This window comes from Belonocnema kinseyi, chromosome 2 (assembly GCF_010883055.1).
Source record: "Belonocnema kinseyi isolate 2016_QV_RU_SX_M_011 chromosome 2, B_treatae_v1, whole genome shotgun sequence".
NCBI lineage: Eukaryota > Metazoa > Arthropoda > Insecta > Hymenoptera > Cynipidae > Belonocnema > Belonocnema kinseyi.
The window spans coordinates 29,470,438-29,492,083 of record NC_046658.1 but is presented as its reverse complement, the minus strand read 5'-3'; the positions used below and the strand labels follow the sequence as shown (position 1 = coordinate 29,492,083).

General features: G+C 34.8%; 2 protein-coding genes across 5 annotated transcripts in view; one reads left to right on the top strand and one right to left on the bottom strand.

The window, feature by feature from the left end:
* LOC117166858 (apoptosis-inducing factor 3) overlaps positions 1-21,646 on the top strand; it is a 222,802-nt gene that overhangs the window by 25,172 nt on the left and 175,984 nt on the right. For all 4 annotated transcript variants that reach the window (XM_033351231.1, XM_033351229.1, XM_033351228.1 and 1 more), the window contains exon 2: positions 17,962-18,254. In XM_033351231.1, the coding sequence (XP_033207122.1) occupies positions 17,962-18,254 (293 nt within the window). The remainder of the gene's footprint in view (positions 1-17,961; positions 18,255-21,646) is intronic.
* On the bottom strand, positions 3,539-6,004 carry LOC117166859. The gene is made up of 2 exons (XM_033351233.1): positions 5,297-6,004; positions 3,539-4,646 (listed from the first exon to the last, which is right to left on the bottom strand). The coding sequence occupies exons 1-2, from the start codon at positions 5,595-5,597 to the stop codon at positions 4,621-4,623; spliced, it is 327 nt and encodes a 108-aa protein (XP_033207124.1). The 5' UTR covers positions 5,598-6,004; the 3' UTR covers positions 3,539-4,620.

Sequence of the window (21,646 nt, the reverse complement as noted above, 5' to 3'; positions counted from 1 at the left end):
TATCAGCCTTGGAGGAGATTATGTTGAGAAATAAAAAAAAAAATTCTTAAAAACTTTGTTTTTCTTGGTCAGGCCGGAAACTTATCAATCCACCCTCGTATTTAAACCACCTGCGAAAATATGACAACTACTAAATAACCCTAAAGATAAAAAGGCACCCTTCAGTGATCCAGGAGTATATAAAATCCCTTGTTCTTATGGCAAAGTCTATTTGGAGAAACCGGGAGAGCGATGAGCCAACGTATGAAAGAACATGAAAGTAAAGTCAGGCTAAAACATTTCACGCAATCAGCACTAGCTGAACATCATATCGAAACAGGACATAACATTTTATTTGATGAAACAACAGTCATTGCAAAAACACACAACAAATTTCCAAGAAAACATAGAGAAGCAATCGAAATATTAAAACACCCTAATAACATCAATGGGGACAATGGATATAATACCAATCCGATTTGGCTTTCCGTTCTCCCGGATTAAAAAAAAAAAGACTTGATTGGCTAATCAAGTTCGAACAGTCCCCACGGTGGGGCGCTCTGGCCAATCACAGGCATCGTAGAAAGTATACCTAAGAACATCATGACCTGATACCTCAGTTTCAGGTCAGCGCTGAAGATGTGAACTGCAATGTTCACAAAACGTCGGCAAATAATTCGTATTTTTTTACACGTGTGAAACCCGAAGTATCTCTTTTTATCAAAATGAATCATCGTGAAAGCATAAAATCTAATACAATACCTGTCATTAACATAGGCTGAAAGCGATTTCAAGCGCATCTCCTTTCAGTAGCAGCATACTGCTTAAGCGAATATGGATGCGCTTAAAGTCGCCTTCAGCAGAAGTTATGAAATTTTAAAAACCTTTTAACACTGCAAAAAAAAACTTGAAATCACTCCGTGACATTCTAATGGCAAATTTAACGTAGTATTCGAATTGCACCGAGTTAAGTGCCCATCTTGCTGTTTTTTGTTGCATGATACGGAAAGGATATACTCTGTGGATACTATAAGGGTATGATGTAACGTATCCTTTCCATTCATTCAATTCGCCACGGGGAGCGCGAACGCCGATTTAGTTCCATGAACAATATAATAACAATGAAGCGCAATCCCTGGTGGACCAAAGGAACCGAATGGAGCCTCTACAAAGTACCCGTAAAGATCCCATTGGGTACCCATTCGATTCCTTTTCAAAAAACTAAAAAAAAAGCAGCAAAATCATCTTTTAAATTGTTGAAATACGGATTCTACGTTAAAAATCCCTGTAGAAAGTCACGGAATAATCGCAATAGTTTTTTTGCAACGGTAAAAAGTTAAAAAAAAATAGAAGACGTATAACGCATTTTGACTGCTACTTACAGGCGATGCGTTTGAAGTGTAGCAGTCAACAGAAGTTATACATCTTATCTTTTTTTAAACTTTTTATCGTTGCTAAAAAAGCTATTGCGATTATTCCGTGACCTTCTATAGGGATTTTTAACGTAGAATCCGAATTTCAACAATTTAAAAGTTGATTTTGCTGTTTTTTTTTTAGTTTTTTGAAAAGGAATCGAATGGGTACTCAATGGGATCTTTACGGGTACTTTGTAGAGGCTCCATTCGGTTCCTTTGGTCCGCCAGGGATGCCCTTCTTATAAAACATTGTTCATCTCCTTTGTTCATTAGTTTAAATGGTCCCCCGCTCAGCGAGTTGGAAGTGTTACCATATGGAAAGCTATACCGTGTATAGTCGCACAGTTGGAATAGTAGAAAAATAGTATTTTACATAAAAATGCAGTTTTCTGTAATGATAAAAAAATATTTTTTAAAACTGATAAAGCATTCCCTACCGATAGAAATCTCAGAGTATATGCTAAAGATTCTCAAGACTCCAGGTAGCTCATTTAAATGTTTCACAGGTTTTAAAATGTCCTTTCCGAAATTGAAATTAAAATACGATCATAAATAACAAGCAGAGAGGCTGAAATCGAAATAAGAATTCGATCAGAAATAACGAGCAGAGAGGCTATATCAATAGAGCAGTCGACACTCAGGGGTCCTTTGTTAAGCTTTCGGATTAAAATGTAGAAGTATATTTTTCTGAATTTCATAGTTACCAGCCTAAAACACAATAATTCGGAATGTACAGGTTTCGATGATTTCAGATATCTTAACTTTTTTTAAAATGTTTAAAATTTGAATTAATACAACTTTTCTCGTAAATGGAATGAGAGACGCCAAAAAAGACAACATTTTTTAATTTAACTAGAACATTGTATATTAGTATGTAAGTTATAATTATAAATAAGTGTAATGAGAAAATTCATGAATTACAAAAAAAAAGTGTTAATAATTTGAGGAAAAATTTAAAAAGGGAGAGTCGGGTGAGCGAAGGCCAACTACTGTAAATAACTCTGTCCGGCCGGTACGTGACGAGTACAAAAGGAACATTATATTACCATCGCATCACTGTTAAAAGGTCCACTATAAGGACCCAAATCTCTCTAACTTATGGGCTCAAATGGGCCAGGCTATTTCGCTTGAGAATACTCAGAGATTTCTATCGGTAGGGAGGTCTTATAGTTTTCCTCTAGATGCGAAAAGTAGAGAAAAACCTAGGGATTTTCTTGTCACACAGGCCATACAAAAAATTTGTCTGCACGAGTCAAGTGTCTAGGCTACCCTTATGGATTTTGAGCTGCTCGCAATCCAAATCTGGCTTCAGAATTTCTCCTACACGTCTCAGTTTCCCCCTACATGCAGAAAACGAAGGAAAACCTAGGCATATTGTGGACATTATTTTGATAATACCAGTATAGGGAAGAATAAACGTACTGGTATCATATTCTTATGTGTTGGGACTCGTAAACACCAAATTCATACACAAAAATTCTCCAGTGTGCTTACCGTTTCCTCATCGCTAGGGTAAATTTAGGGAAAATGAAGGTCTTGCGCATGTTATACTGACTTGTAAAGCAAAAAATAAGACAAATGCTATTTCCTCGGCAGTTTTGCGCTCTCAATCTGAATTTGACCACTAATTTCTTCAAGCTTTTACCATTTTTTCCTAGATGCAAAAAGTAGTGAAAAGCCTAGGGATTTTCTGGTCACACAGGCCATACCAAAATTTTCAGCTTTTTTAGCTTGCAGTTCTAAAAATGTGAAAAAAGTAAGGAAATTTGACAGCTTTTAAAGATAGTGAACTTTGGAGCATAGTTTTTTATTGAACAAATAACATGAAAAATCTGAAAAAATGCATGGTAGTACTTTAAACATTTCCGAACAGATTGCTGTTGAAAAATTTACAAAATATAAATAACACTGGTCAGCAAAAAAAATTTTTTCTCTTCTTTATATTTTGATGGATGAAAATATAATATTTAGAGCTCCTGAATAGAAATTCAACAAAAGAAAATATGTAACACATATAATTTTCATGTAATGTTTATTATTTTTTTTAAATGCTATTTTTAAACAAATAAGTTGAAATCAAATACTTATAATGTTATAATGATAATAATAATAATTACAAACAGGTTATAAATTGCAACAGTTTAAGCAGAATAAACATTAGAATGTCTATATAACAATATAATTCAACCTACTTTGTAGTTTTTTTCCTTTTCATATGTTCAATTGGGAGTTTCACGTCAAATTGACCAGCAAAAAGCAGCAAGCATTCCTTTAGACCATTTTACATTGTAGCGTCTTTCTGTATGCAGCAGATCTTGGTGAAACTTTTCATCATGTTCATCTGATACAGCACCAAGGTTATCAGGGAAGAAATCTAAGTGTGAGTCCAAAAAATGAATTTTAAGAGACATGTTGCATTTGGGAGCTTTATGAGCAGAAAGAAGTTCCTGAACGATTTGCTGGAAATTATCAGCTTTTTTCTTTCCAAGAAAACCATGACATATATATATTTTTTTTTTTTGAGCAAAATAACCAATTTAAAACATCAACAATCAGATAAAAACTATCGAACACACTGACTACCGCAAAACCCAAACTAAAACTGCGCAAGCGCACATGTATGCGCTTGGAGAAGGCTAAGAGTTGTTTCATTCTCTTTTTTAACATCAGCTGAAATGAGCCATTCCGGTATTGATATAATTAATTCATATTAAAGAGTGTTATGTTGAAACAAAACTAGATAAAATTGTAATGTTTTAATATACGAGAAAAATAAATTTTACAAAATCTAGACGTGATATCAAAAAGCAGACAACAAGAGGGGGTTCGGAGCATCGAAATCTTCGTACTAAGAATAATTTCATTTAAAGAACGATCTCACTGCAGACCAGTACAATTGTTAGTATTTTGTACATAAATATGCAACAAAACTATCTTTAGTTCTAATGAAGATAATAAAGTGATTTAAATTGGAGGTAGTTAGTTGAACTATCTGTAATAATTTACAATTTTAAAGAAGTATGTGCTTCTTGCTGTCTTCGTGGAAACTGGGATATTGTAAGTCAGTTTTTTATATGGGAAGGCAAATGCCAATCACCATTGTGGTGCCGTTTTTTTCAGGGAATGGACCTGGATTTCCCTCACCACGTGCTACTCAACTTGCGCCTCCAGGCCTCCATCTGGCCTTCAACAAGACCCCAGTGAACAGGGGATCTATCCTTCGAACTTATTCCCTGTGATGGAAATTGCTCTCTGCAAGAAATATAAATATTTACTTTATATTGTTACAGATAACGGAAAAATGATCAGTATCGATCAATTTCAAGTAAAATGTAGATTTTTTTAGAATTAAGAAATAAGTTTGTGAAGCCTTTAAAGGGGTTTAATGCTTACAAAAAAAATTTTAACATAAGATTGCGAACAAAATTAAAATTATTAAACAAATAAATAATTTCGAAATAGTGTAGAAAATGTCGAAAAAATTTTCAAGTATGCATGATTAAAAAATTGTAGAATAAATTTGAATAAATCTAAGAGATGTTAACGAGTTATGATTCAGGAGCCTTCCGAAACATGTCGAAAATAATCAAAAAGTAATCTGAACGATTAAAAGGCAATTTATATAATTTCGCAGAATTCGTTACAAAATTACCGGAAAAATTTGAACAATTTTAAAGGAGATTTGTAAGTTTGAATAAAGTTTGAGAATTAATAAAAAAATTTGAAAAGCCTTACAAAAATTTAAAATTTTGAAGATATTGTTAGAAATTATGGAAGAATTTTTTCCTGCTGTGATTTTCACTATTATTATGCTATTATATGTACAAAAACGAGAACTATTTTGTGGAAATATAGTGTATGAAAAGTATACACTAATTGAAATTATTAACATATTGTCTGACCTATGAAAGACGGAAAGTTCTTTTTCAATCTGAGTCTCAATTCTACAGAAGGTTCTTCCGAGGGTTCTTCATAACTGGAATCATCTTCAAGAACGTTCATAATGAGGGGTTCCATTTTCATTATCATATCCATTCGGTAATCACTACCTCTATACTCCACTTCTATTTTTTCGACGTGATTCACGGAGTTTTCCCAGAGTGTTGGAGGTACGGTATTCATGACAGTTTCACACAAACTGCAGATGTCGCGAATTTTGAAAGTTTTATTGTGCTCAGCAATCTTTTTTTCACGTATGCCCATACATATTCTATGGAATTGAATTCACATTGTGCGACAGGCAACCAGAGCAGTTGAACGTCACTTCCTCTCACATCTTGAGTTATTTTTTCAAATGATTCAGTATCCACTGGAAGCGATAAATTTCGTTTTACCATCCACTGAATAATATCGGCTTTCCGCCAACTCTATGTGAGATTGCGATGTTCAGGATCGATCATAGTATGGTAGGGTGCTTGATCGATCACAATTACAGATTTAGATGGCAGTTTGTGAAGCACCTCCCTAAACCACTCTTCAAAATGAGCCGCGTTAATTTCATCGTGGTAGCCGGCACTCCACTTTTTACCAATGAAACATTTCAAACGGCCATCCAAAAATCCATTCCTGCTGTCAATGTGGAGAATGATGACTCTTTTGCCAGCACTGGAAGGAACGAGAAAGCCTCCTCGATAGCCACCCACCACGAAGTAGTATAAGGAGACCCCACTCTCGGAAAATTTGGACGCGTGGATTCGGATTTAGTTAGTTTGCATCGCTCGTAGCGCCTCTTGCGGAAAATTGAGAAGCCCTTGAATTTTCACAATACGGCAGTTGTGTCGTCATGGCAACTGATAAACAAAGACAGCGGCACTTTTAAGGAACTTTTAATAATTTAAGGTACTGTCACATTCTGCCTGCCTGTCCGGTGCAATCAGACAGCTGCCCGAGACCGTTCACACCTTGGTTTTTCTGTCTGGAAAATCCTAAAATCGCGCAGGAATTTTAAATATTTTAAAATTTTTAAATGAAATAAACCAAGTTTTTATATTTAAAATTTACAATTATGATAATGAGTTAAATTTGTCCAATATAATGTAAAAATAAGAGATAATATACTCAGCCCTGAATTGAGTATTTCAGAAATTGTCAAGTGTTTCCAGAAAAGTCATTTTGTCAGTCGTAGTGTTTTTTTATTCTTATCTGGTTTTTATGTCCTGTGTCACGCAAGCAAAGAAAATATATTGCTGTAAGTGAAATAAATCAGTTTCTGTGCTCTTTTACAATGTAAATATTTTTTTTAAAAGTGAAATTTCAAATTCGTATAGGAATCGCCAAATTTTGTGCAAAATTAATGGACTAGAATGGATAATGTACGCAAATATTTTTACAGTACACGAATGAGTAAATTAGAGGAATGGAAAAAATATTGAACATCTTACGCCTTTGTATGAGTAATCCATGTTTGCGATATAAAATATATATATATATATATATATATATATATATTGGGGGGGGGGGATTACTTTGTATTATAAAACAGAACTTTGTTTCTTCTAATCCTGAAACTAAGATATATGTATATACATTGCATTTTGCAGGTTAGTTTGCTGGAAGCTGACGGTTCCTGTACGTATTTGAAATTTCACCTTAAAAACAATATTTACATTGTACAAGAGCAGAAAAACTTATTTATTTCACTTACAGAAAAATATTTTCTTTGACTGTGCGACACAGGATATCAACATCGTATAAAAATAATAAAGAAACACTACGACTGACAAAACACTTTTCTGTAAAAACTTGACAATTTCTAAAATACTCAATTCAGGGCTGACTATTTTATCTCTTATTTTTACATTATATTAGAAAAATGAAACTCATTATCATAATTGCCAATTTTAACTATAAAAACTTGGTTTATTTCATTACAAAATTTAGCAATATTTAAAATTCCTGCGCGATTTTAAGATTTTACACAGAAGGAAAAACCAAGGTGTGAACGGTCTTTGGCAGCTGTCTGTCTGCACCGGGCAGGCAGGCAGAGCTGTTACAGTAACGTTACACCAGAAATTTTTTCGATTTGGCATATTTAAAATAAAACACATAACATTTGGTATCCAAAACCATCCAAATGATTGTGCTAGGGCAAACGAAGTGACGTTTCTCAAGCCTATCTCCTTTTTCTTTTTTTCTAACGTAGCTTGTGGATGCACGCCCATCAATGTAACAGTAAACCATATTGCACACACAAGAACTTCCCATATTGCTTACTACGCGAAAGCCGCCATTTGCAAAACTTGTATTTCAACGCTTTTCCGCAAGAAGTGCTACGAACGATGCAAACTAACTAAATCCGAATCTATGCGTCCAAATTTTCCAAAGACCGCATGGGAGTGGGGTCTCCTTATACTATTTCGTGCTACCGACTGCTTGTACGCCAAAGCAACACACATCAAAATTTTCCAGAACTTTGTCCTCAATTCTTTCCAGCCACCCATGTTGGCAGTGATGATTAGCACCACACCATGTCACATCGACAAAGTAAATGTGCCAACCATTTCTTCGATAGAAATGAATTGTTTGCAAGTATGTCGCTCTTTTTCCAGCTATCGAGGAAACCTCCATAAGAACCGATCGATTCTGCATTTTTTTATACTTGAAATTGAGGCGTTTCAGCAATTTTCTCATTGTGAAATGATTAACTTCCGGAAAATCAGACACAGTTTCTTGTAGGTGCTGCAAAATTTTTTTAATAGTAGGATATTCTTTTCTTATGTACGTGTCAAATATCAAACGCCGTACAATACCTTCTGTATGCTCATCAAATTCAATAAATTTTTTTCCAGCTTCATGATTTCGTGTTTCGATTAATTGGCTGCAATGATGAGTGAAGTTCCCAACGTTTACAAAAAACGAAAAATGAAATATTTGAAAAGTCACAATGTTTTCACAGCATATGGCAGTATTGTGCCAAAAGCCACATTATAAAGTTTCATTCCTCTAGTGCATGTGAAACGCACCTCAAATCAACCCCTCCGTATTATAAAATTCGTAAAAATACACATTTTTGAAAAGTCAAAATGTTTTCAACAACTCTCGCTGCATTTAGTTTTGAAATTACCATTAAAAAGTTGTATCCATCTAGTGCATGTGGAATCCACCCCAAATCAACCCCTGCATATTATAAAATTCGTTAAAAATACAAAATTTTAAAAAGTCAAAATGTTTTTAATGATTATCGCTTCATTTAGTGCCGAACGTGGCACTGAAAAGTTTAATCCGTCTAGTGCATGTGGTACGCACCCCAAATCAACTCCTCCATATTATAAAATTCGTAACAATATACAATTTTGAAAAGTCAAAATGTTTTTGATGATTATCTTTGCATTTAGTTCCGAAAGTACCAGCAAAAAGTTTGGTTCTTCTAGTGCATGTTGAATCCACTCCAAATCAACCCCTCCACATTATAAACGTCGATAAAAATACACAATTTTGAAAAGTCAAAATGTTTTCAACGATTCTCGCTGCATTTAGTTCGGAAATTACCATTAAAAAGTTGTATTCCTCTAGTGCATGTGGAACCCTCCCTAAATCAACCCCTGCGTATTATAAAATTCGTAAAAGTACACAATTTTGAAAAGTCAAAATGTTTTTGATGATTATCACTGCATTTAGTGCCGAAAGTACCAGAAAAAAGTTTGGTCCTTCTAGTGCATGTGGAACTTACCCCAAGTCAACCCCTGCATATTATAAAATTCGTTAAAAATACAAAATTTTGAAAAGTCAAAGTGTTTTTAATGATTATCGCTGAATTTAGTTCCGAAATTACCAGTAAAAAGTTATATCCCTCTAGTGCATGTGGAACCCACCCCAAATCAACCCCTCTATATTATAAAATTCGTTAAAAATACACAATTTCGAAAGTCAAAATGTTTTCAATGCCATTTAGTGACACATTCGGCACTAAATGAAGCGATATTCATTAAAAACATTTTGACTTTTCAAAATTGTGTATTTTTATCGAAGTTTATAATATGAAGGGGTTCATTTGGGGTGGGTTCCACATGAACTAGAGAGATGAAACTTTTTAGTAGTGCATTAGGCACTAAATTTAGTGACAACACAGGCCCACAAAAAAAGTTGTCTGCATGAGGCAAGTGACTAGGCTACACTTGTAAATTTTGGGACGCTGAATCCGAATATAGCCTTAGAATTGGCCCTACACGTCTGAGTTTTCTTCTAGATGCAAAAAATATGGAAAAGCCTAGAGATATTCTAGTCGCCCTACCGATAGAAATCTCGAGTATTCTCTAGCGAAATAGCCAGGCCCATTTGAAACTATAAGCAGAGTCGATTTGAAACGATTTATTCTCTGAGATAGTCTGAGAGATTTAGGTCCTTTTCAAGGTCCTTTTAATGGTCCTTTTAAGAGTTTTGCGACGGTAATATAATGTTCCTTTTATATTCGTCACGTACCTGGCGGGCAGAGTTATTTACAGTAGTTGGCCGTCGCTAATCCGACTGTCCCTTTTTTAAATTTCTCTTCAAATTATTAACACTATTTTTAATTAATGAATTTTCTCATTATACTTTTCTATCGGTAGGGAACACAGGCAATACAAAAAATTTTTCAGCACGAGAGAAGTGACTAAGTCACTCTTATGGATTTTCAGCTGCTGAATCCAAATCTGGCCTCAGAGTTTCTTCTACACGTTTCAGTTTTTCCATAGATTCAGAAAATAAGGGGAAACCTAAGGATATTCTGGATATTATTTTGATAATACCAGTAAACGGAAGAATAAACGTAATGGTGTCATATTCTTATGTGCTAGGATAAATCTAGGGAAATTAAAGGTCTTGCGAATGTTATACTGACTTATAAAGCAAAAAATTAGAACAATGCCAGTTCTTCTGTAGTTTTGCGCTCTCAATCTGAATTTGATCACTAAATTTTTCGAGCTTTTACCATTTTCTCCCTAGATGCAAAAAGTAGGCAAAAGCCTAAGGATTTTCTGTTCACACAAGCCATAAGAAAATTTGCCTCCAAGAAACAAGTGACTAGGCGAACCTTACGGATTTTGAGCCGCTGAATCCAAATCTAGCCTCAGAATTTCTCGTTCAAGTCTCAGTTTTCCCCTAGATGCAGAAAAATGGTAAAAACATAGGGATATTCTGGACGTTATTTTTATAATACTAGTATACGCGAAAATAGATACATGGATGTTATATTCTTAAGTGTCGTGATTTATAGAGATTTAATTTGCAAACAGAAATTCTCTAGTGTGCCTTCTGTTTCCCCTAGCTTGGGTAATTCTCTAGAAATTGAAGATATTTCTCATATTATTTAGATTTGTACGGGGCAAAAAAAATGCCATAACCTTTGCAGATTTCCTTGCTAAATCTAAATTTGCACCCCAAATTTTTCGGGCTCGTTCCATTTCTCTTCAGATGCCTAGGGAATTTCTGTTCACACAGGCCCACAAAAAAAAAGTTGCACGGGACATGTGACTGATTTCGCACGCAAAACTGCGTAAAGGATATTAGGTTTTTTTTTGTTTTTTTCCCGTGTAAATCAATATAATCTGAGAAGGACCTTTAATTGTCCTAGAATTAGTCAAGCTAGGGGAAATAGAAGGTATAGTAAAGAATTTCTGTGTACAAATTAAGTCTCGGCAAGTCGTTTTTGTCTTTTTTCGCGCATACTGGTATTATCAAAATAACGTGCGAATTGTCCCTAGGGTTTCCCTTATTTTCTGCATCTAGAGGGAAACTGAGTCGTGCAAGATAAATTCAGAGGCCAGATTTGGATTTAGCGGCTCAAAATCTATATGTGCAGCCTAGTCACTTGTCTCGTGCAGACAAATTTTTTGTATGGTCTGTGTGACTAGAAAATCTCTAAGCTTTTTCCTACTTTTTGAATCTAGGGGAAAGCTGAGACATGAAGGACAAATTCTAAAGCCATATCCGGATTCAGCGGCTCAAAATCCATAATGGTAGCCTAATCACTTGTCTCGTGCAGACAACTTTTTTCGTGGGCCTGTGTAATCATTAAAAACATTTTGACTTTTCAAAATTGTGTATTTTTAACGAATTTTATGATATTTAGGGGTTGATTTGGGGTGGGTTCCACATGCACTAGAGGGCTGAAACTTTGTGATGGGGCCTTTGGCACATAATATTGCTATATACAGTGAAAACATTTTGATTCCTGAAATATTTCATTTTTCGTTTTTTACGCTTTTTGTAGACGTTGGGAACTTCAGACTTATCCGCAATGTTCCTTTTCTTCTGCACTGACTCGAACGACGCTTCTCTCAGAGATATTTAAACATTTTGCTTTTCTTCACGCAACTTGATTAAGGTCTTCACATATTCCAGCATCTTTTTCGGCTTGAAAATAGTGTCTAGCATTAACTATAAGTTTCTTTTCATATTTAGAAAATGGTGTTTTCACTTCAGAGTCCGCACTGCTCACAGAACTGGAGTTACGGCTACGTTTTCCCGATCCTTTAGCCATCAAATACTCGCTGAAGTGTTCACTGTGTTTACTGCCGTTGTAACTGTTTATAGAACTGCTATGTTCGCAATATACAAAGATACTATTTTCACTATTGGAGAAAATATCATTATCGCAGCTATAACAATTTCACTTTCGCCACTAACAGTAGCACAATAATTCCTATTTTCACTTTCGCCACGGACACTTGAATAATCCATTTCTTCATGGCCTACTGGCAGTGAGTTAGTACTCTCTTCATCAACTTTAAGATCGAGAACTGGAAAGTGTCCATTATTAGTATCACCAATGAAGAGCAAATTAATTGTTTGACCTTCCGAATCTGCGCGCAAAGGAACCGAGAACTGAGTATTGTTACTCAATTTTTTAATATTAATAATTGTTATGTTGACATTGTACAAGTAGGCTGCTGCAATACACTCTACTTCTGTCGTAAAAGTACCCTTGGAACTCATGTATTGGGAGTACAATCTGCGACTTTCTATATCCAAAACTCTGTCAACCAAATTTTTATATTCTTCATTTACATTTCAATTCTCAGTAACGAACTTCACCCCATTATTAAGAACATCTTCGTGATTTCTATCTGGTAGCTTGGAAGCTAAACATTTAAATAAACGATCACCTCTACTACCACAATCTTTAATTGCAAGTTGTTTTTGGCAACGTTAATCATTTTTTACTGAATTTAATTGCAAGCAATGTTGCTTGTTCGCAAAGTTTTCGGCAACTATTGAATTTTCAAACGCTGTTTCCCAAAACCTACTCGAATAAGTTGACAGAAAATAGTGGGAGAAAATATTCGTGAAACCGGCCAAAGAGGAAAACAGGGCAATAAAATGCTAAATATAATAAGCTGTAAACTCGAAAAACTTCATGGTGTACCAATAAACTTTAACAGGAGGTCAGGTTACTGCCGCTGTTCATTATACATTGTGCTATTGCCCGTAGTTTGTCGTTTATATTACATTCTTAGGCTGTTATATAATAAAAGTCATTCTTCGTCAACATCGAAAGTATTTACAAGAAATAAGAATTTCTTTATTATGATACCCTCATAAGTCATACATATTTACAATTTCTCCAACTTTCAAAAATTTATGCACAACTGTAAATCAGCCAAGAATGTTACTTTATGTTTGAATAGAGGAATGCAGTTTGAAAAATAAAAATTACTTCAAAAAACGAATTGTCCACCAAAAAGATGAATTTCCCACTCAAAAAAAACTATTTTGACAGAAAATGGAGCAATATTAAATAAAATTGTTAAATTTTGAAGTATGAAAGACAAATTATTTTCGAAGCAGTCAAATTTTTTACCTCAAAATATGATATTTTCACAGTGACTGTCAATGTGAATAAAAATGGTAAATCAAATACTTATATTATTATATTAATTGTTTAAGTTTTTCAGCAATAGGTAAATTTTCAGACAAAAAAGGGTATCAGCAAAAAGATGAATGTATTTACTGAATGAATTTTCAAAGACAGAAAAATTAATTAAAGCAAAATTTTTCAATTTTAACGAATGACTTGATTTTACAACAAAGAAATATTGCTTCCCAATACAAGATGTACTTTTTTATTTGTGAAAAAAACCAAGATTTTAATTTTGCAGAAAACTGTCAAGTCTAAAAAAACAAAGTTTACAAGAAAATAGTGAAATCGTCAAATAAAGCAGACTATTTAAAAACCAAACGGTAACATTTTAAACATAAAGGATTAATTTTCAAACAGTTGTTTACATTCTCAACTAGAAAAGATCATTTTTTAAACAGAAATTGTGACTACAGAGGTAAAGAAAGGGATGACTTGAGAACTAAACTGGCGAATCTAAAAAAAATTTCAAACAACAACTCTTAATAAAAAGATTAACAAAGAGATAAATTGTCAAATAAAATGACGAATCTTATAGAAAAAAAGTAAAAAAAAATTACCCGTAAGCACATTATAGTAATTATAATAGTTTGTAATAAAAATAATATCGTCATACTTTGCATACTACTTTCATTTGATGAATGAAAATGTTAATTGAAGTTCGAGGGGCATCACAGTTTAAGGGGCACGGCCCTGGTCAAAGCCTGGTGGCAAGGCTTTGAGGTAGTTCCACTAGACCCACAGCAATAACTTTTATTTGAAAAAAGTTCCAAATGAAATTACTCAAATTTCATTTGTTTTAATAATTTAAAATGAATAAACTAATGTTAATAACTATTACATTAGACCAATAGTGATAATTTTTAGAGGAAAAAACGAATTTTTATAACATTTGTATAAACAATTACAAATTAATAAATCAGTGTTATTAAATATTCAACTAGACTAATAGTAAAATTTTAAGAGGGGAGGGGCGAATTTTCGAAAAATATGTTAACAAATTTCATTTGTTTAGATAATTAATAATTAATTAACCAATGATAATAAATATGCCACTAGACCAATAGTGATGATTTTAGTAAAAAAATACGAGAATACAGTGCTCAACAGGTCGATTTCATGAAGAATTGACAGTTTTTGTTTTAAGGGTAGTTTTCAGGTACTCGTGAGGGTGTGTTAGAGGTGTCAAGCCCATATGTCTAATACATAAAATTCTTCGTTGGCTAATTCTCAACGGGACCCATGCCCCATGCATTTTACATGGGAAACTTCAACTCAAAACCGGCACCTGTAAAAATCGAAAAATGAAAAAAACAAAAATTAGGAAATTTCTTTTTTCTGATTTGGAATGAAATTGGGGAAATCGTTGCCTTCTGAAGAAAAAAGCGTTTTTGAGCCACCCTAGTGCACAAGAATGGTTGAACAAGAATGTCGGTAGTAGGGCTATTTGGTATCGCGATATCTGGTGTTTCGAAAAAATCCAATATCTGATCAAAAATAAGATTAAAGTGGTGTAGCAACGACATGAAGTGAGTAGGAACCCGACTAACAGCTTTTGGCGCTGTTAGCTCAGTCGTACTTGATCTTAATACGAAAATGCACTGTTAGTAAAAGGCGCATTTCTCTTGGCGGAAATTTCATATTAAAATAAAAAATGTAACTTGTGTTTTTCTTTTTGTGATTGTTTATTTACATGTCTTTCTTGATCTGGAATAGGAAGATTGTGGCAAGTGATAACGGATGCCGCTCTGTGAAATAAGTCGCTTTTTACCAATTTAAAAGAGAATTGTTGAATTTTATTAAAACTCAAACAATTTTCGAAAACTGGTAAAAAGTGATAGCAAGAAAAAATTCAATTACAAAAAAAAAAAACATTTGTACGTTTTAAAATGTATTTTTTACACTTTTTTAATTTAAAGTAGTTATCGGTTCAAAATCAGGGCTTCGTGGGAAAAAGTCTTTTATGATTTTAAATTGAAATAGTGTTATCAGTCATTTCTTATGAGAGAATTATCGCTTTTTATCAATTTGAAACAAAATTGTTGTATTTTATTAAAAGTCAACTAATTTTCGCAAACTGGAAAAATCGATTGTAAGATCAAGTTCAGTTATCAATAACATTGTTTGAATGGATGTTTTTTGTAAGTTTTAAAATGTTATTGGTAAAAATAATATTAAAATATTAAAATATTAAAATGTTGATTCTAAAGTTAGGGAAGTTAAATAAAAGGCACTACAGACAGTTTATCTGGTCATAATTGTTTTTAATTATGAAATAAAAGTGTATAAAAAGTAATTTTTATTTTCTAAATACAAACACGTTGGACCAGATAAAATTATTGTGTAGCTTTTATTCCAAGGATAATTTCTATTTTAATTAATTTGTACATTGAATCACTCCCTCTCTTTGTATCTAAGAATAATGAGTCTTTGCGAATAAGGGCGATGATTTTTCAATGTCTGAAAAGGTGTTCAAATTTTTTTATGTTCAATGAGAAATTTAAATTTCTCTTGCAATATATTCAAATAATAATTTTCTCTATAGGAATAGCAAATTTTCTAGAGGTTTTTGCGGGTGCCTTTCTAAGGGCGTTTTAAATTCTGGAAATGCGAGTAATAATAGTGTTCTGTAAAGTGAGAATAGGTTATACAATACTTAACGCCATTTCCATATGTGTTTTGCACGTTATAACACAAGATATGCAAATAATGTAATAAATAATTTTTTTTAATTTGAAAAATTATTAATGATTATTATCAGCGACTTTACAGCGGCATCCTTTTATCGCTTGTCACACTTTTCCTGGTATCCTTTTATCGCTTGCCACATTTTTCAATTCAATCTAATTCACGTCGTTGATACACCACTTTACTCTCATTTTTTAGCAGTTATCGGCGTTTTTTTTTAAAACGAGATACAAAGTCCAACTATCGCCACCGCGAAACCCCTTCCGGGGTTTAGAAAATTTTCAAAGTTAATTTTTAAAACCTCAGAACCGGATGATCTGCGGCCGTTATCAAGTTTTGAAAGTTTTATGGATTTCGCGATTTTTGTGCACCCCGTTTCAACAGCCTTAAATAAATAATTATTGTGAAACTAAACAAATAATCTACAAGTTTATTACCAACAGTAGGTTAAATTTATGCACTTCTTGCACACTTTATATCTAATTCGATCCAAAGAATTATATTATGTAATTAGTTTAATTTGCCAACGGAAAACAGAGAATAAATCTTTCATGTATTGTAAAAGTTTCATGTTTATACTTGCATTTTAAAGTTTTATTATGTTTATATTTTATGTTTATAAGAAGCCTCATTTTTACAGGGGCATAGCATACAGAAATTTTTAAGTTTGACATATGTACGGGAATTTTGAAGAAGTCTGCGAGAAATAATTAAAAATTTATATCTTGTTAAACTTAAAAAATCTATTTACTACTTTAGTCCGGCGTGGCCGATGACTGCCCCTCCCCCCCCTTTAACAAACCCTGAAAATGTTGTCAATTTTTGCGTACCTGTCACTGTTTTCAAGATAACTCACCTTTTTTATTTAAAAAATCTTTTTAATTGGTTAGTTCCAGCTGGTCGAAACACCCCACCCCCTAATAATCTTTAAAGTGTTGTCAGATCTCACGTATTTCTGACCTTTTTTGCAATAATTCAAATTTTTTAAAATATTGAACATCTGCTTATTGCCATAAGCTGGGATGGCCGAGGACCACGTCCTTTAGAAAACTCTTTAAATATTGATTGTTTTATTTTGATTTTGTTTTGAAAACACTGTTTTTCCTTTCTTCAAGGTCTAGAAAAACTAACAATGAATTCCTCTAATTCATAACTAACTCGACTTGAACGCACCTATTTGTATTCTTAATTTGTAACTAATTTATTAATTCCTTATAATAATTAAGCTTCCTTAAGTTATCAAGTTATCGAATTTTATTACATTATCGACTTATCAAATCTTGCTTTTGATTCTCGAAAGCTGAATGGCTGATTCTATTGTGACTTACATTATTTGTCAATCGCTAACTGAATTGACCAATATATTTTAGGTGCTACGTATTAAGTTTACCGAAATTCATGTCCTTTTTATAATAGGATTATTAGAAAGAAATAGGGTTGTCAGTTATTAATAAAAACGGTGAATTTCGATATACATTATTATTCAAAATTTGGATTAGAGACTAATGAAATAGAATGTTTATTATGTTTATTATTATAATTATAATAATATATTATTATTATAATTATCATTATAATATAATGTTTATTATTATTATTATAAAACATTTCTGTGGCGAAATGTTTCCACAGGCTTATACTGCCCAATTTGTCGAAGGCATTTTTGGTTAGAGTTGGATTTTTATTTGATCATTTTGCACGGGGCTCTCCCGGTATATATCATCAGTCACGGACGCATTTTTATAATGCAATCAAGTGATCTGATGAGAGCAGTCTGTCCAGATATATTGGAGAAAGCTGGTTTTTACCCCATCATTGACGGACTGGGTTGCAGTCAAGTACACGATGGCGGGACCTACAGCTTAAGGTGGGTTCCGAACCACCAGAACCTCGGTAAAGGTACATTGAAAAATTTCCAGAGGTACCGGCTCAGGGATCGAACCCCGGACCTCTGAGGTGAAGTCCGAGGGTCTAACCAACTGAGCCACCGATTATTTATTATTATTATTATTTTTATTATTATTATTAATGACGATTTTCTAGGTAAACCAGAAAAAAATGATTACATTGAAGAAGTCGTTTGCAATGAAGAAGATATCAAAGAAAATGAAATGAAAATATTATCGCTTGGGGAAGATGGTGGAAAGATTTTACTAATCAAACAAAAAGGAGAACTACATGCGATTGGAACAAAATGCACCCATTATGGAGCACTTTTGCATACTGGAGCATTAGGAGAAGGAAGAGTAAGATGCCCATGGCATGGAGCCTGTTTCAGTATTAAAACTGGCGACATAGAAGATTACCCTGGATTGGATTCCTTGCCGTGTTACCAAGTATGCAAATTACCTAATAAAAAATAAATTTTCATTGAAATAGTTTTTCTAATATTAAATATTTTATTTTTTTATCTTCTTTTATAAAAAAAATTATCAGAAATGAGCAAAAAATATTTTGAACCCTATACATTGGGCTTATGCGTAGTTTTAGCTTTAAACATTTAAAAACATATAGTTCATAATAATAAAGTGTGTTGGATTCATTCTGCTCGTCTAATCACATTGAAATTTATGCGTTTCATTCACTTTGAATTCTTTTTATTTGAGGAAAAATTTTAAAAAGAAATTGGGTTGGCGACGGGCAACTACTGCAAATAACTCTTCCCGCCTGGTACGTGATGAATACAATAGGACCGTTATATGACCGTCGCATTACTCTTAAAAGGAACCCGAAAAGGACCAAAACCTCTCTGACTATCTCTGAGACTAAATCATTCAAATCGCACCTGCATATATCCTCAAACGGGCCATGCTATTTCGCCTGAGAATACTCTGAAATTTCTGTCGGTAGAGATTAGACATATATGGAAATGACATCGACTTCCAACAAAACTTCGGCAAACCACACCTATGGCCACGTCACGCGAATGTAAGGTGGGTGGCCACAGGATACGACGAAATCACAGTGACAGCTCGGCAAAACCTTTGCGTATATGGAGGTCATGGAGCGATCTAAGGATGACAGTGATAGTTTCGCACCTCCGAGAGCACTGATCACAAGAGCAATTAATTTAACCGAATGTTTTGGGTACAGTCGATGCAGCTCCATTTTATGTTTTTGAGACCTCTCCTCCTTTTCCACCCTGGTCACGGGGTGACCTAAGGATGACAGTGATAGTTTCACACCTCTGAGAGCACTGATCACAAGGGCAATTAATTTCACCGAATTTTTTAGGTACAGTCGATGCAGCTCCATTTTAAGTTTTTGAGACCTCTCCTCCTTTTCCAGGGCAGTTATTTTTTAGTCGGCTAGAGCCGCGAATTTGATCACGAATATTGTCCGTTTTTTGACTTCCTGAAGAAAAAATTTAAGTTTCGAGTGTGCAATGAAGACTGCTGTCTAATTAGATAATTGAATCTATCCCCTCAGAGCGTTCAGCATGGCAGGATCGTGGTCAACACCGTAAGACCGACAAAGATGGTAGTAAAGCCGGAATATCTCTTCACAGATACGTCGCTCCCGGGTGAGTGAGACATTTGGATTGTATATATTCGAGGCACTCAGAATAAGTATGACACGTTCTGCACCTATCGCTGGAAATTTGTTGATGTAAAATGCGGTCACGGTATACTTAGGTGGAAATGGCACAGTCCTGACATGCGAAAATGAAACCCTGTAAACTAGAATTAAGTACTGTTAAAGTTTCCGTGCATTTTGTTGTCTAGGAGCTGTTGGCGGAATTTTTGAACCTCTGCTCTTCTCGATATGCATGATCTTACACGTGACTATTTCCAGGGCCGAAAGCTGGTTTTTCGTCCATTGAACCACCCCTAACGAGTAGAGTGGAACCGGGATGGTAAACATGTTAGTCGAAGAAGACGCTTGTATTTGTTTAGCAGACACTCTTTTACTGATGTCACGTCCTGAATGCGGCTTTGAGGCACGTCCAGGTATATATAGGTCTCACCAGTGTTAATATGTTATCATTAGATTTTCAGAATTTTAATTATTTAATTACGGACAGGCCGTAGATGGCCCAGGACGAAAACCTTGTTATGAAAATGTCTGCCCCTTACCAGCCATTTTCCCATAAGCGACACTTTTTGGAATAAACCGAATTAGCGGGTCACACTCTTTCGACCCGCGAATAACTCTTCAAGCTCATTTTTAATTTTACTTCAGGCAGTATCTTCTCTACTACGAATCAAATAACTTTATTCAAGGCGTCCCGCGTATGGCCATCTGATGCAAGGAACTAACTTCGTTAACTACGAATCTTTCCAATAAAATATCAAGGTGAATCTAGAAACTAATTTATCAACAATAAACTTTCTAAAATTAAGTTCATCTAATTGGTAAAGTGGTCTCGTGTTGCCTGATTTTGATCCCACCTTTCCACTTCCAACTCTGTACTCTCCTCGGTATAATGGTTAACCCTTTCCGGGTAGTTCGCCATATACCAAGCTCGTTTGCAGCCATCGTGCACGATTCCTAATGTATAGATGAAGTCCACTCCCAAGAAAACTTGTTCATTCATGCTCGGAAGTCCACTACCAAGAACACCTGTTCATTCATGATGGGAAGTCCACTCCCAAGAACAGCTGTTCATTCATGGTTGGCACAATATGGATCTTCATCATTCGTGAAACACGATCGATTTTGATAAGGAGATAACGCGTGGCCTAGACTTAACTGATCCGTCAGCAGTCGTAACCGCTTGATTCGGGGCCATGTACAGTGCCGCCTTATACAGCTCCGCTGTGACCAAGCCAGTATATCCCATCACTGTTCGGTATGGACCTCCATCATTTGAAGCAAGGACTTAGGGGTATTACCAATAGGAGCAGTCGTAAAGACTCCTAAGGTAAGCTCTCTATCCTCCCTCGGAGTCCAATCGCAACAGTAACGAAGAACCTTCATCTGGTGATACCACAGGTGGCTTATTTGATTTTAACCAGGCTACTATCAGCTGGTTCAATTGGACAATTTCCAGACAGTTCACACTCTTTAGTGGTCACTTTCTCCTTGCTGCATCAACGACAATAATTACGTCTTCAGGTTTTCAGGCATCTGTGGATGACCCTGAGCACATTTTTGGAGACTGTGCTGTCTTCTCCTCAGAGATTTTTATGAGTTTTTTCTATCCCGAGACCCTTACTATCTCGGTATCTACTCATTTTGGGGCGATAACGTTTACAGAACTGCTCATTTTAGGCTGCTTTTCCTTCCCTTTATATGCATATTCTGGGATAAGAGAATTTTATGGGAACGGTGGGGCTAGATCCTCACCCGGTTCATCTTTATCTCGAGACTCACAGGCCTCGTCGAGAGCTGATAAAGACCTTACATGCAAATCAGGTAACGTATTACTGGTTCCTCTTGACCTTGCCTTCGTAAGCGGATTTACTCTTCTAGCCTCTCTTTGTAGTACGCCATGCCGAAGTGGGCTTGGAAATGTCACTTTAACTGGGCCTACTTGTTTCATATTAGCCTGTTCTGACGGTATTAGTTCTATGTTATATTCTTTAGCAGAAAAGGCATCGCGACCAACACTTAAACCCTTTTGTCCGTTTAAACTGACCTTCCACCGTTCTACGATCTCTTGGTTTACTAAGTGTTCGCGTAGGCCTCGCCCCTAATCCTGAGCATATCCGTAACTCGTAGTGGCTTCCGGTTCGAATTCTCGTGGATTTCTTAGCCCAAGCACATGCGACAAGCGATTCTGTCC